The 14,304-nt window shown below is 38.0% G+C and overlaps 1 protein-coding gene across 19 annotated transcripts in view; it reads left to right on the top strand.

Moving 5' to 3' along the window:
* The window catches only part of SORBS2 (sorbin and SH3 domain containing 2), a 203,065-nt gene that overhangs the window by 146,791 nt on the left and 41,970 nt on the right, over window positions 1–14,304 (top strand). For 15 of the 19 annotated variants that reach the window (XM_070757535.1, XM_070757539.1, XM_070757531.1 and 12 more), the window contains 4 exons: window positions 2,314–2,397; window positions 4,662–4,718; window positions 10,532–10,581; window positions 13,561–13,748. In XM_070757535.1, coding sequence (XP_070613636.1) covers window positions 2,314–2,397; window positions 4,662–4,718; window positions 10,532–10,581; window positions 13,561–13,748 — 379 coding nt within the window. The remainder of the gene's footprint in view (window positions 1–2,313; window positions 2,398–4,661; window positions 4,719–10,531; window positions 10,582–13,560; window positions 13,749–14,304) is intronic. The other 4 variants (XM_070757541.1, XM_070757537.1, XM_070757536.1 and 1 more) reach the window with 1 other exon arrangement.

The following is a 14,304-nucleotide window of genomic DNA, read 5'->3' as shown; positions in this document are numbered from 1 at the left end:
AAAACGGGTCTCCAACCTCAGGAAAGCTGGCTGAGGAACTCTCAAAATTGAAGTCCACAAGTCTTCGCTTGCACGCACCCATGCCCATCTCTTCCCAGAAATGATCCTCTGCGCATGTGCTTGCGCAGAGGTGGATTTTTTTGCAATACACAGTAAACGGAAGACTCATTCAGGAGCGTGGACCACTGGTCATCGCTGCTGGTTTGGTGAGTGGCACCAAATTACCATTACTGGTTCTAAAGAACCAGTCTGAACTGACAACAACCCACCTCTAGACTGCATTATCTTTTTTTGTGGTTGCAGCACACTGTTGGCTCATATATAAGTGGTTGACCACTAGGACTCCTAGATCCCTCTTAAAGTTACTGCTATTGAGCCAAGTTCCATCCATTCTATACCTGTGCATTTGTTTTTTCTTGCTTAGGAAAAAGCATTTCTCACCAGTTGGTTTCATTTTGTTAGAGTCCAGTTTTCAAGTCTATCGAAAGCCTTTTGAATCTTGAGCCTATTTTATGGGGTCAGTATTCCTGGCTATTCCTGCCAATTTGGTCCAATCTATATTTCCTCTTCTGCCCCCTCATCTGAATTGTTTATGAAGATGTTGAAGAGTACTGGGCTTAAGGCAGAACCTTCAACGACTCCACTGTTTACTTCCCTCCATTTAAATGTAGTTCCATTAAGGACTATATATTGAGTATATGTTTGTCAGACAATTATACATCCATGCTTCTATCCCACATTTTGGTAACTTACCAAGAGGTAGGTTGTGATCTACTTTGTCAAATGCCGTATTGAATTTAAATACACTGCTCAAAAAAATAAAGGGGACACTCGAATAACACATCCTAGATCTGAATGAATGAAATATTCTCATTGAATACTTTGTTCTGTACAAAGTTGAATGTGCTGACAACAAAATGAAATTGATTGTCAATCAGTGTTGCTTCCTAAGTAGACAGTTTAGTTTCACAGAAGTTTGATTTATTTGGACTTATATTCTGTTGTTTAAGTGTTCCCTTTATTTTTTTGAGCAGTATACTGTATATTATGCCCACAGCATTTCACTAGTTCACTAATTTAGTCACTTTGTTAAAGAATGACATGATCTATTTTTGACAAACCCATGTTAGCTTCTGGATATAACTTTGTTTGCTTCTAGATATTGGCAGATCTTTTACAGGCTCTCCCCAGGTATTGATGTCAAACTGATTGGTCTGTAGTTTTTTAGATTCATTTTTAAAAGATGAAAACTATGTTGGCTCTTTTCCAGTCCACTGAAAGTTTCCCAGTGACACAGGTTCTTTCAAAGATATTGTTCCAAGATTATGTCAGCCAGTTCCTTCAGAACTCTGAGGTGTAATCTATCCGGTCCTTAGAGGCCAGTCAGAGTTGGAGAGATGATATTTAATTGGCAATAAAAGTTGTTATGGTACATAGGTATTATCTAGCATTACATACTTTCTCCATGAAGCGAATCAAACCTGAGCAAGGTTTGAAATAGAGACCCAATAGAGACCTATACTCATTTCAATCTCCAGTATGTTGGATAGTAAATTGATTCTGATATGCTTTTATAAGGGGACTCCTCATGGATATGTAGGTTTATTCTCAGTTTTTAAATTGTTGGTAAGCTTTATTGGAATGACTGAGTATTGTATGGTTATCTTGGATGCTATATATGGCTCTTCTCTTTCCTGTCCTGCTTTTTACAAATATGTTACTACATGGAGGATCATCAATATTGCACGTATTTTTTTGTTATTTTGGCTGAAGCTTTAGAGATGTTTGAGCTATTGTGATATTATAACTATATGCTTGGCTTTAAAATGTAGAATTAATGCATTTTCCTAGGGTGGTTCAAGTATTGCTCCAAATCAATTCCATCTAATTATCACTGGTTGTCTAACACTTGTCTAAACAGATACTAAAAAAAACTATTTTAATAAAATGATATTTTAATACTTGTATATGATAACATACTTCAAAGCAAAGTCTATAAAAGTTACAAGAATTACATAATACTATAATATGCATGTACAGTAGATGTGTGTGTATATATACACATACCCACACTGCATTTTTGGTATTGTGTACACGTACCACAACTATTTGAAGGACAGACCAAAAAGAGAAATTCAGTCAGTGTGTGACAACTCTCAGATCAAAACTCTTTTCACCATGAATTCTCCCTTTTCCATTCCTTTGGGTTTTTTTCACACCTTCTTTCCTTCCTATTTTGTATGTTTAATGACATCCTGACACTTTCATCAGTATGTGCCTTTTCCTTCCCTTTTTCCTTCACAACTGTTCCAGACTGATCGCATAAATCCAGATGACATAGATTTAGAAAATGAACCCTGGTATAAATTCTTTTCAGAACTGGAGTTTGGACGTCCGGTAAGTGAGGCTAGAATATATCAGTTTTAGGGATTTGGACCAATTCAGACATTTCTAGTAAAAACGAATGCCTAGATCCTGAAAGTGCATCTATTCAAAATGGAATAATTACAATAATAATTATATTTGAAGTATATGTTTTTAATGTTGCAGTCACCATATTATATATATTTCATTGGTGAGGTAGAAAGAAACCTATAGGGATACTTAAGAATAGTCAATAAAATGGATCCCTAATAAACCCTTTTTCACATGTTTGCTGACAGAGCCTTTTGAACTTTGTTTGTTTGTTTGTTTGTTTGTTTTGTCAAACAATTATAGGGTGATAATTTGTACAAATAAAACATTAGATAAGTAATGATAAAAAGTAACAAAAGAAGACAATAGGACAGGGACGGTAGGCACAGTGGTATGCTTATGCACGCCCCTTGACAAGAAACTGTTAATAATTATTTAGATTCAGTCAGTGTTCAAGCTTTCTCACAAAAAGCTAGACAAATGCAACTTGTATTATTAGCTTTCATTTAATTTAGATTTAACAGAATAATTATTACTGTAAAGCACAAAGTCATATGAAGCAAAAAAATTGAAAGATAATAAATACCAATATTGCATAATGAAAAGAAACTTTTTTTTCTGTATTATCAAGCATCAGCCCTCTGCTTTGGCTATTTTCTAAATATAAATAGAATATATAATGCCATCTGCAGATTTTTCAGCCTCCACAGTCATTTTGAATACAACTGCCTTCTGTTTCTGTGATGGCGTTGCTGTTATGAGGTGTGAAGGAAACTATTAGCACCACAAATGTGTAAGTTTTTGATAGGTGCGAACCATAAGCTGCCCAGGTTTGAAGACAAAACCGTGAAACAGCACAGCTGCTAGAAAGCTTAGACAGTTCTGCGTATCAGAATTTGTCCCAAACTGAACTTAAGTGCTTCTCAGTCCTCTGGACGAAGCCATAAGACCTGCTTTTTTTCCAGTAATTTATAAATAAAGTTTACAATAGCCAGGCTACCTTGGCTTCAGAAAGTTGTGGAATTTCTCCTTGTGATTCATAATCATAACACAAGAGAAGCCCTCCGACATCCTTCAATATTGTCCATCTGTCACCAAACTATGTAAATAATACAAGAATCTCACACAAATTTAGCTTTCTTGATTTTAAAGAAAAATTCAACCAGAACAACACTAAAAAAATATGAAAGCTCATTTATGAACCATACCAAAAGAAATAAGTGCCTGTTGTTCACAAATGACAGATAATTGAAGAGGCATTAATAACTTTCAACAATGTTGTTGTAATTGTCCACCAAAGACCTTCTTTCCTAAAAGCTGCTGCCTCCTCTCCAGCAGTGGTGTCAAACTCGCGGCCTGCAGGCCACATGCATCATGTGTTGGCCTCCCCCACACCCGGATTAACAAAGGGGGTGGAGTTACAATATGTCATGTGACAATGCCATGACAATGCAAGTTTGACACCCTGCTCTGCAACAACCATCTCAGTGCAACGTGGGAAAACTAAGCTGGACATGTTAAATTCAGCCTTGCACTTTTCTGTGTGCTCACTCATTACAATTACAAATCTATCCCTGCCCACTTCGTATTAATAGCTTCTGCCCATTTACTTTGGCTTCTGGATCTCAATGTATTTTTGGACCCTAAATCACTCTGTGTAACAATTTGCTATACTGAAAGAGCTTTATTTTCTAGCAGCCTAATCTAAATATACTGGTGCCCTTTTCTGATCTTAAAGAGAGCTGTTTATTACAGTTCATTCTGTGATCTGGAATACAATCAACCATGAGCACTTTCATTCCAGCGCTAACATCCATACAGGTCTAATTCAATGAAGAACACAATCAAAATAGCAAAATTTGGATTGTATTCATAATTTTACAGAAAGCATTGGCCTCATTGAAAACATAGCAGAGCCTCAAATAGGACCAAGTGATTATATTTTCTCTTTTTTCTCCCATCATTCTTCCATCTTTCCCAATTTAATGCTACTGAATTTGGGAGAGTTATGTTTTCTTTTAGTTTTTTAACTTCAGCTTTACTAACAGTGGAAAGTTTATTAAATCGTTTAGCTGCTATCACATATTCTTTATCCCAGACTGATCCTCTCATTTTGTTGCATTTTTACCACTTTTGTAATCTGTCAACACTCAGTTTCTAACTATATCACCTTCTCCACATGTTTCATTCCTTGCTGCCATTGATTCTTCTCCATTTCATCTTGCAATTCTACCTATATGATGCAGCCTCCTAAAAAGCTTTTGGATTATGTTCAAGACAATCCTCCAGGTCTTTCCAAAGAGGTAAATCAGCATGTTTCTTCAATGGATAGTTAAAATTTGGGGACAACATAAATATTAAATTTTCTCTTATTTAATTATAAGACATTTTGTTCACCTGCATACTATCCTACAATACTCGTTCCGATATAAAATTATAACTTCTTTATTTTTTCTAGTATATTAACACATACAAATGTCTACTACAATCCCATAAATTAGAAATATCTTTCATTGAAAATATCCTAGCAATGCTTTCCTTTCCTCGGTCACTTTCCCGAGTCTTCGAAGAGGGGCGGCATACAAATCTAATAAATTATTATTATTATTATTATTATTATTATTATTATTATTAATTTGCAAAACTTACATTATCATCTCATATAATAATCATAGGTAACTCATAATAATCAATACAAACAAGGATGAAATCAAAATCATATTTTCCCAGGCACCAAACCAAACAAACTCCAAGCTCAATCCAGGTAATCACAAGGCAACACTTTTTAACAGAATATGTCAATTGCCTTGCTGAACAAGACAACTTGGGATTAAAAATATCATTCTGATAACCATCTAACAATAAATATTGATTTTGCACTAGGAGATGGGAAATTGGGAAAAATGACAAATGACACTTTTTATTGTTCTGATTTTTGCTATTTGAACAAAATACTGCACTAGAACATTAGAAAGAAATGAATTTAAGGTATCATGTTAGGTGAATTCATTATTCATGGTACATTTCAGGTGTTGAAATCAAAGCATATAAACCTGTGATGGTGAACCTATGGCAGGCGTGCCACAGGTGGCAACTGGAGCCATATCTGAGGGCATGCGAGGCGTTGCCCTATGTCAGCTCCAGGGCACATGTGGATACTGGCCAGCTGATTTCTGGCCTTCCGGGGGGTGGGGAAAGTCATTTTTACCTTCTCTAGGCTTCAGGAAGCCTAGGGAACTTTCAGTAGGCCTGTTGGGTCTGTTTTTCACCATCCAGAGGCTCTGAAGACTTTCCCGAAACCTGGGGATGATGAAAAACAGCCCAATTGCCTAACTGGAAGTTCATTTCCAAACTTCCGGTAGGCCTGTTGAATTTGTTTTTCACCATCCACAGGCTCCTGAGGCTGAGTGAGCCCTGTGCACATGTGTGGGAAGAGGCAGCATATGGGGGAGGAGTATGCCAGTATCAGGTTCCTACTGGAACAGAGGGGACACCACACCAGTAGTAGAAATGGAGCTGCACGTGCAGCTCTGGGTGACCGGTGTGCATGTGTGTGCATTAGAGTGAGATTTGGCTTCTGCACATGCGCAGGAAGCAAAATTTTGTGAGAGGACATGCACGTGCATTAGATTTCGGTGGATTTCAGCAATTTTTTGCTACCACACATGCACAGAGGCAAAACAATTGCCAAAATCTTGCGTACCCATGCGTGCTTCCTGCAGAAGCCAAATCTCACTCTGACACACCCGTGCACCTGCCGGTCACCAAGAGCTGCCCATGCATCAGCACCAGTAGTGGCAGGAAGTTGGAACCCCCACCTGGTGTGTGCTCATGCACAGGGGTGTTGCGTGGTATGCGTGTGGGATGGGCATTGCATTATAGGTGGGTATACAGACGCAAAGCTATCACGTGAATGCACGCTTTTTTGGCACCTGAACAAAAAAAGATTTGCTATAATTGGTATAAACTATATACAGTGATCCCCCGGTTATTGCGTCCCCGACCATTGCGAACAGGGTAATTTGCGATTTTTGAACCCGGAAGTCAAAACACCATCTGCGCATGCGTGCCCTTTTTTTCTATGGGCACGCATGCGTAGATGGCGCCGGGCAGATCAGCTGCTGGGCGGCTTCCCTGGGTCTTCCCCCTCTTGCTGGCGGGAGGGCGAAGCCCCCCCCAGCACCCGCTCGCCCGCCCTTCGCCCTTCGCCCAGGAAGTTCGCCAGGAGTCAGCGGAGAACGGCGCGCCTGTTTGAAAACGATCGGAGCCGGCCGGCTCCGATCGTTTTCAAACAGGCGCTCCGTTCTCCGCTGACTCCTAAAGCGGGGAAGTTCGCCAGGAGTCAGCGGAGAACGGCGCGCCTGTTTGAAAACGATTGGAGCCGGCCGGCTCCGATCGTTTTCAAACAGGCGCGCCGTTCTCCGCTGACTCCTAAAGCGGGGAAGTTCGCCAGGAGTCAGCGGAGAACGGTGCGCCTGTTTGAAAACGATCGGAGCCGGCCTGGGGGATCGGAGCTGGCCTGGGGGATCGGAGCCGGCCTGGGGGGATCGGAGCCGGCCTGGGGGGGCTTTCCCTTTCAGGGCGGGCGAGCGGCGGGCGCGGCAGCAGCGAGGAGTTTGCGTGGGCGGCGGGGAAACCCCAATCTTCAGCTCCTCGCTGCTGGGAAGTAAAAACACCATCTGCGCATGCGCAGATGGTGTTTTTACTTCCGCAGCGCTACTTCGCGAAAACCCGCTCATTGCGGGGGGTCCTGGAACGGAACCCTCGCAACGAGCGGGGGATCACTGTATAGTAATTTGTTGGGAATTAGGAGAATGAATTACTAATTCCAAAAATGCTTACTATTCGTTTTGAACCAAAGTTAATACAACCAGACAAGAGTTAAGAATTTTAAAGAAATAGTGAAATAAATTTACAATGGATTGGGTAAACTTTGTTTATTATTAATTATTTATTGTGGGTTGCTCCCCACCCTTTCCCCTGGCAATCTTGTTTCAGTTATTTTATACTTTTCATTTTGATCTATTAAACCACCAAGTATTATTCTGGATAGTCATAGAAATTGAAAAATCCCTCAATAAATAGTTCAAAAACATTGCATTTAGAAAAAATAAAAACTTACTTAGATCATGAAATCTGAACAAAGAAGATAGTATTTCTCAAATCTTTTTAGGGGGTTTTTTAAGTTTGAGTGCTTTGATTAATATGAATGTTGATCTTTCTTGCATCAGTTGAACATGTTCGCCTTAAAAACTCAACCTTCTTAAAGCAGCACAAACCAAATCAATTTCTATAATGGTGTTACACAATTTACTTTTGCTTACCAAGAAGTGAAAATAATAGATATGTTATCTCCAGTTGGTTTCATATGCCTGTACTTATATATTTAGATAATGAAGAAACTCTTAAGACATACAGTATTGGCCTTTTTTCAATAAGTTACAGGTTACAGATTAACAAGAGTTGCAAGGGATCTTGCCGATCATCTTGTCCAACTCACTGCCCAAACAGGAGACCCTACTTATATGTCTCTACTTAGGCTTGAACTCACAACCTCCTGATTGTGAGACAATAGCTCTGCCTCTAGGTCAAAGGAGCTGGGTCACTTTTTTGTACACTATGTTCTTTAGGCTCTCCAACTGCATAATTAACAGAGCAAAATATGTGCTTTTATTGAGTAGTCAAGAGAATTAATAGCAATCTTCAAAATATATCTTGGTGCTATTTCCTGTCTATCAAAATGTGCAATCTTATAATGCTGACTCTCTCTTCCTAAAGCCAATCCTTTCTATTGGGTATCCCTCAAGCATATATACGACAGATTTTCACAAATATTTCCAAGAGGCTGGTGTTTGTATTATAGGGTAATAGGGGGAAATGATGACTTTCCATTTCTGTTTCTACCTCATTTAATACAAACTTTTTATCATTATGGAGTCTTTATGTAAACTGCATCTTCAAACAATGAAGATTCTCCATATTAACAGGTCTACTAATAAGCATAATAGTCTTTTTAATAAAAGTACTAAGTTAAGATTGTGTTCATCATGACCTCCATCTTCTTAATGTTTGCTTCCAAATTCTTTAATAGGTGATTCTGCCTTATACAAGGTTTATTGTATACATTATATGTTTCTGAAATCCCAGTATGGTCAATGTTTACCTGAATGCTACAATTTGAATATGTAATTACATTTTCATACAGATGTTCCTCAGCTTACAATCCCAATTGGGATCAGAACTTCTGCTGCTAACTGATGAAGTTGTTAAGGAAGTCATCGTGTGACTGCACCCAATTTTAAAACCTTCTTTTGCTGCAATTGTGAAGCAAATCATGCAGCCATTAAATTAATCTTGTTTCAGTTTCCCCCATTGAATTTGCTTGTTGTAAGCCCAGGATGCTGCAATTGTTATAAACTCCAGAGTTGTTTTATTAGTGAGAGGGGCAGCATAAAAATTTAATAAATAAATCTGGTTGCCAAATGCCTGAATTATGATTCTGTGAATGTGGAAATGAAATGTAATGCTTCTTAGGGGTTGTAATGCCATTTAAAGCAATGTTTTTATATATTTTTCCAACAATGCTTTTGCTTTTCTAAAAAGATCAGTAGTTCAGAGGATGTAATTGCAATTGCATTTTCTCACTTCATCTCTGAAATTACTTGAATAAAGTATGTGTACCATTAATTAGACAGGTACTGTAGTTTATGTATTTGATAAGCTGTACCTGGGATGAGGTTCTTCTTTTTCCAACTCCTGCTGGTTATACTGTATAGGTCCATGATGGCGAACCTATGGCACATGTGCCACAGGTGGCACACACAGCCATATATGAGGGCATGTGAAGCCCTATGTCAGCTCCAGTATAAATGAGCTGGCCTGCTCATTTTCAGCCTTCCGGAGGGCGAGGGGAGGAGACTGTTTTCACCCTCCCCAGGCTGCAGGAAAGCCTCCAGAGCCTGTGGATGGCAAAAAATGGGCCCAAAGGGCTACCAGAAGTCCGTAGACTTTAGTGAGGCCTGCACACATGTGCGGGGGCCGTACAGGGCAGACAGTTTGTGCACACATGCGCGGAAGGAGGACATTGCATTATGGGTCTGGGCACATGTGCTATTGCACATATGCTCCCTATTGGTACCTGAGCAAAAAAAAGGTTTGCCATCATTGGTATAGGTACTCCTCCTTTTACAGTGGTAATTAGGATCAGCAATATGATTGTAAAGTGACATCTCACGACTGCTGCAATTTATAATGGCCTTTAGGGCAGTTCCAGTTGTGATCCTAAAAGAAATCCCGCATGGGCCTTAGGTGTGACATCTTGAGATTCCCAATTTCTGCCTCCTGCTAGCTACCCTTTGTTGAAATCTGACAGTGAAGGACACAAATGACGATCATGTGACCATGACATGCGTTGTAAGTGTTGTAATTATGAGTCAGGTGCAAAGAGCCTATTGCCGGATGCCAATTCCATGAAGTTAGGGATGTTACAGCAGCCGTAACCACAAGGACTAGTCAGTTGCTGATTGAGTGGTCATTAAACAAGGAGTATGTGTAATAATATATGTGGCTATTTCCAGCTCACGTCTAAACATCTGCTAAAATACAAAATGGTTGTTAATTAAAGTTTGAATTTATATTGACAAATTTAAAGTATTTGTATTCTTAAATAATCATTTTAATATTGTTCTTGTGCCAAAACAAATCTTTAAGTCTGGAGACCAAACTATATACTTAACATGAAGTTTTAAAAAATCAACAAATGGCAATGTAGGCTATATATGTTTAAACTATGTTTAGAGACAATTTCCACCTTGATTTTATTTTAATATTGTAGCAAGTAATACTTCATGATTTTTCATTGCTTTTTTTCATTGCTATAGTTTCCAATATTTAGTCAATATAAGGATAAAAGGTTTAATTTGAGAAACTGGGTAGAAAAAAAGTCTGAAGACATTAGCTCCACTGTTAAAAACAGCATTTGAAATTAGTTTAATAGCTACCTAACTTTTAATTACATAGTTAATACTAATGATTGTGAGAATCTCCAATCAATCAATATAATGTTTTGATGTGAATATTTTTGAATTCAATTTAAGATGCTTGCTTATTTCTGCAGACGTCTTTATACTACAGTCCAGCAGACAGACGTGTGGATAGACCTTCTAGGTAAGAGAAAACAAATATATAAATGCAAGTAGGGAAAAAAAGCCTTCTTCAACAGCTTACATTATATGCTTGATTTTTTTTTCTTACAAAAAGATAATCCATATCCCTTTTTAGGTTAAGCACAGTATAGATTGAAGATTTCCTACAAACATTCCCACTTTATACAGCTCCTGTAACTTCCTTGTATCATTTTCTCTTTGAATTAAACATAATTTATCTGTATGTGCTATAGCTGCATTTATCAACTTTATCAACTTCCAGAGGTGTAGATTTTGACTCCCCAAATTCCCCAACTAGCAGTCTGAAAATGGCCAAGGTTGAGAAACACTTTGCTACAGGATAAAATTTGTGTGACTATCCTATATGTTTGCTATTTTCATAAGATTCTTTTTGTAAAGTCATGTGGTGGTTGAATGACAAAATTTCTAGTCCAAGCATAGCAAAGCAGTGTACATCTTCCCATTTATATTCCAGAGAGAAAAGGAAACTTAAGAGAGGGAGATTTGGGAACTGTAGAATGAAGGACCTGGGTTCTGATAAAAAGTCTATCTGTAAAATACTAGTGTTATAATTAGAGCCATGAACAATAAATATTAACAGACTATAAATAGATTTAACTGCTTCACTTCATATTGCAATGTATTTTAAGTAGTTTAGTAAAACTTAATTTGCTTCTGTTCTGTCGGGCTCTGGTAGACTTCTCCCAAAAATTCACAGGTACAAATTTCAGACACACACACGTTTGAAAGTTCAAAACAATGTTCTTTATAATGAAAAGTCACTTAAACTAAGCCCTCTTTTGGTATAGCAAAGAGCACTTGTCTCCAAACAAACTGGTAATTTGTACAAGTCCCTTATCAGTTCTGTGATACTTAGCTTGCAGCTGTGAGGCAATTCACAGTCCTTCTTCTTTCACAAAGTGAAACACACTTTGCTCTGGTTTAGTTTCAAAGCGGGGGAAAATCAGCAGACAAAAGGTCCAAGTCAGTAAAGCAGTCACGAAACACAATGATCAGATAATCCTCCACAATGGCCAAACCCACAGGCTGCTCTTTATAGCAGTCTCACTAATTACCAGAGCCCCACTCAACCACAGGTGGCCTCATTTTCTTTGATAATAATCTCTCAGTTGTTGTTGCCTATGCATCGCTCTCCGCATGCGTGGCTGTATCGTTAACTCTTGTTCTGAATCCAAGGAGGAGCTAGATAATTGATCTCCTTCTGAGCTGTCTGCCACACTCTCCTCCTCCCTGTCACTCATGTCTTCTTGGTCAAAGGAGCCTTCATCAGCAGATTCCACCGGGTGTGGGAGCAAAAAAGGCCTGCAGCCTGTGGATGCCTCCCCCACATCCACAGTCCTTGGGGCAGGAGCTGGGCCAGAGCTAACCACAACAGCTTCTTTGTGTAAATGTATCATATATATTCTCCACATCCTATCTAGTCATACAAAACTAAAAAAAAAAAGCAAAATTTCTCAACCAGCAGAGATGGTAGTACAGCAATAAGAATTTATGGTCAGTGTAATATCCCAGGCTTTGGCAATGTAAAACTAGAAATAAAAGGCCACAACTACATCTATTATGATGGTTATGTTTTTATATGAACCTGAATCTGAACCTGAGTCTGCGGAGAGGGGTGGCATACAAATCCAATAAATGAAATGAAATGAAATGAATGCAATTAAATGTCATTCATCCAGATATATATTTTGATACAAACGTTTTCAACCTTGTCTTGGACATATGTTGGGATTATAACTCACACTTCTGGGAATCTTGGTCTTTACATTTATGCACATGTAGAGGTGCCACATTGGGAGATAAGGTTTTGAGATGTAAAGTAAAATATAATAACATTCAGAACTCCTAAGCATCAGTCCAAGAATGTTCTTATCTCTGCAGTGCAAACAGGAAGGGAGGGAGGCAGGGAAGGCTATATGTAGCTGTAGAAAAAATATTGATGTCACACTTTGGATGTGTTATTTTTCTACAAACACATATCCATGTTAACCTAAAGCAGACAAAAATCCATAAATAAGTTTAAGAAGGTACTATTCTTCTATCTTTCTCAAATGCCATAATACTTTTTACACTGACAGAGTAAAGAGTAGAATAGACCTTCTTCTACATATAAAATGCCATTTATGTCTGCTTTTAATGATCAATTGTTTTTATATTGTTCTGATTGAAATGATTTTCTAGTATTGCTTTGAAATAAAGTATTATGTATACCAATTTTAAATGTTTTATGTGTACCATTTACAGTGGCATAAACATGTTTAAATAATGAACGGGATAGCTAAACTGTGGATTGTTTCATTTTCTGTCTCAACATAGTTTTGTTACCCTTCTTTGCTTATTATTTATAAATAATATTGCAGCAGAACAAATGTTGCACTTTTTGTATTCTTGCGCAGATGTTATAGTTTTGGAAATTGCAGAGAAGATTTCCAAGTGGACATGAATAAGATATCAAGATACATTACTGAGTCACCTCATAAGGAAAGCAAATAATAGAACTGTTCCTTCATCCCAAAGAATTTTACAAACGTATTGGGGGCAATATGCTAACTATATTAACCACTTAGGCCTATAAAGCATTATGAAATGGTATATAAAACTAAGTGCTAGCAAACTGTTTCCTACCAGGTCTGCTCTGTAAAATAGGAGAGTAAAGAGCGCTGCTTGATTCTTCCAGCCGGCAGCCCTCTATTTAAAGGAGAGCTGCCGGCTGGCCCTTTGCTGGAGTTTCACTGATACTAATAAAGAGCTGTTGTCATTAAACCTGCCTCATGACTCTTTGGTACCAGAACTCAACACTACGTGACCTAGAGTCAAATACAATTGCATAGGGAAGTCTTTGCCTTTTTATTGGTACTGTATTTAGTTATGTTAGCAATGGCTGATGACCTTCATTATTTGCTGACTTCTAAGGAGATATTTTAGACATGTCTTGCTACATTATTATTTTCTTTCCCAGTTCTGCAAGTACGTCAAGTGATTACAGAAAACGAAGGAAGTCAGAGCCTACCGTAACTCAGCAGAAAGTCCACACAGATCAGAATGTAAATCGATACACTCTTGGTCGTACAGATACACAGAGCACCTATTCAACCCTTAGGAAGCCTGTTACAACCTCTTCTCCATCGTCTCCATCAAGAGCAAAAGGTAATAAATGAGCACAAGGATAAACAAACAGGAATAATTATTCATGAATTTCAAAACAACATAGATGGATTTCAAATTCTGCTAAACAATCAAAATTCACCAATCCAATTTCCATGGAAGGCATATAAATCCAGTATTTATATACATATTAATCTCCTAATCTGATATGTCACAAAGTCACCATTTGAAGACTTTTGTAGCCTTTTCTTTTTTAAAAAGAAAACCAATTAAAATAATTTTTTTTAAAACTTTAAAATTGATTCATCAGGTAAGGAAAAGAAGGGATTGAGGGCATTTTCTCCCCAAATATAATATTATTTTCTTAAATGTGCTTGTCATACATGACTAATCAAGACATAAATCACAAACAAATATATCCAAAGGAAATGCAGTCTGAACATCTCTTAATGTTTAATAAATGAATTGTTACATTTTTAATAACTGAATAGGAAAATGAATTATTGTCTTGGGGAGTGAACTGTTAATGCAGATTTTCAATGTGCGCATTCAGTAAGAGTTTTTTCTGCCATATTCCATTTCTGCAATACTTCCCCAT

This window comes from Erythrolamprus reginae, chromosome 7 (genome assembly GCF_031021105.1).
Source record: "Erythrolamprus reginae isolate rEryReg1 chromosome 7, rEryReg1.hap1, whole genome shotgun sequence".
Lineage (NCBI taxonomy): Eukaryota > Metazoa > Chordata > Lepidosauria > Squamata > Dipsadidae > Erythrolamprus > Erythrolamprus reginae.
The sequence above is the reverse complement of the archived record's forward strand: the minus strand, read 5'-3'. Positions and strand labels throughout refer to the sequence as shown.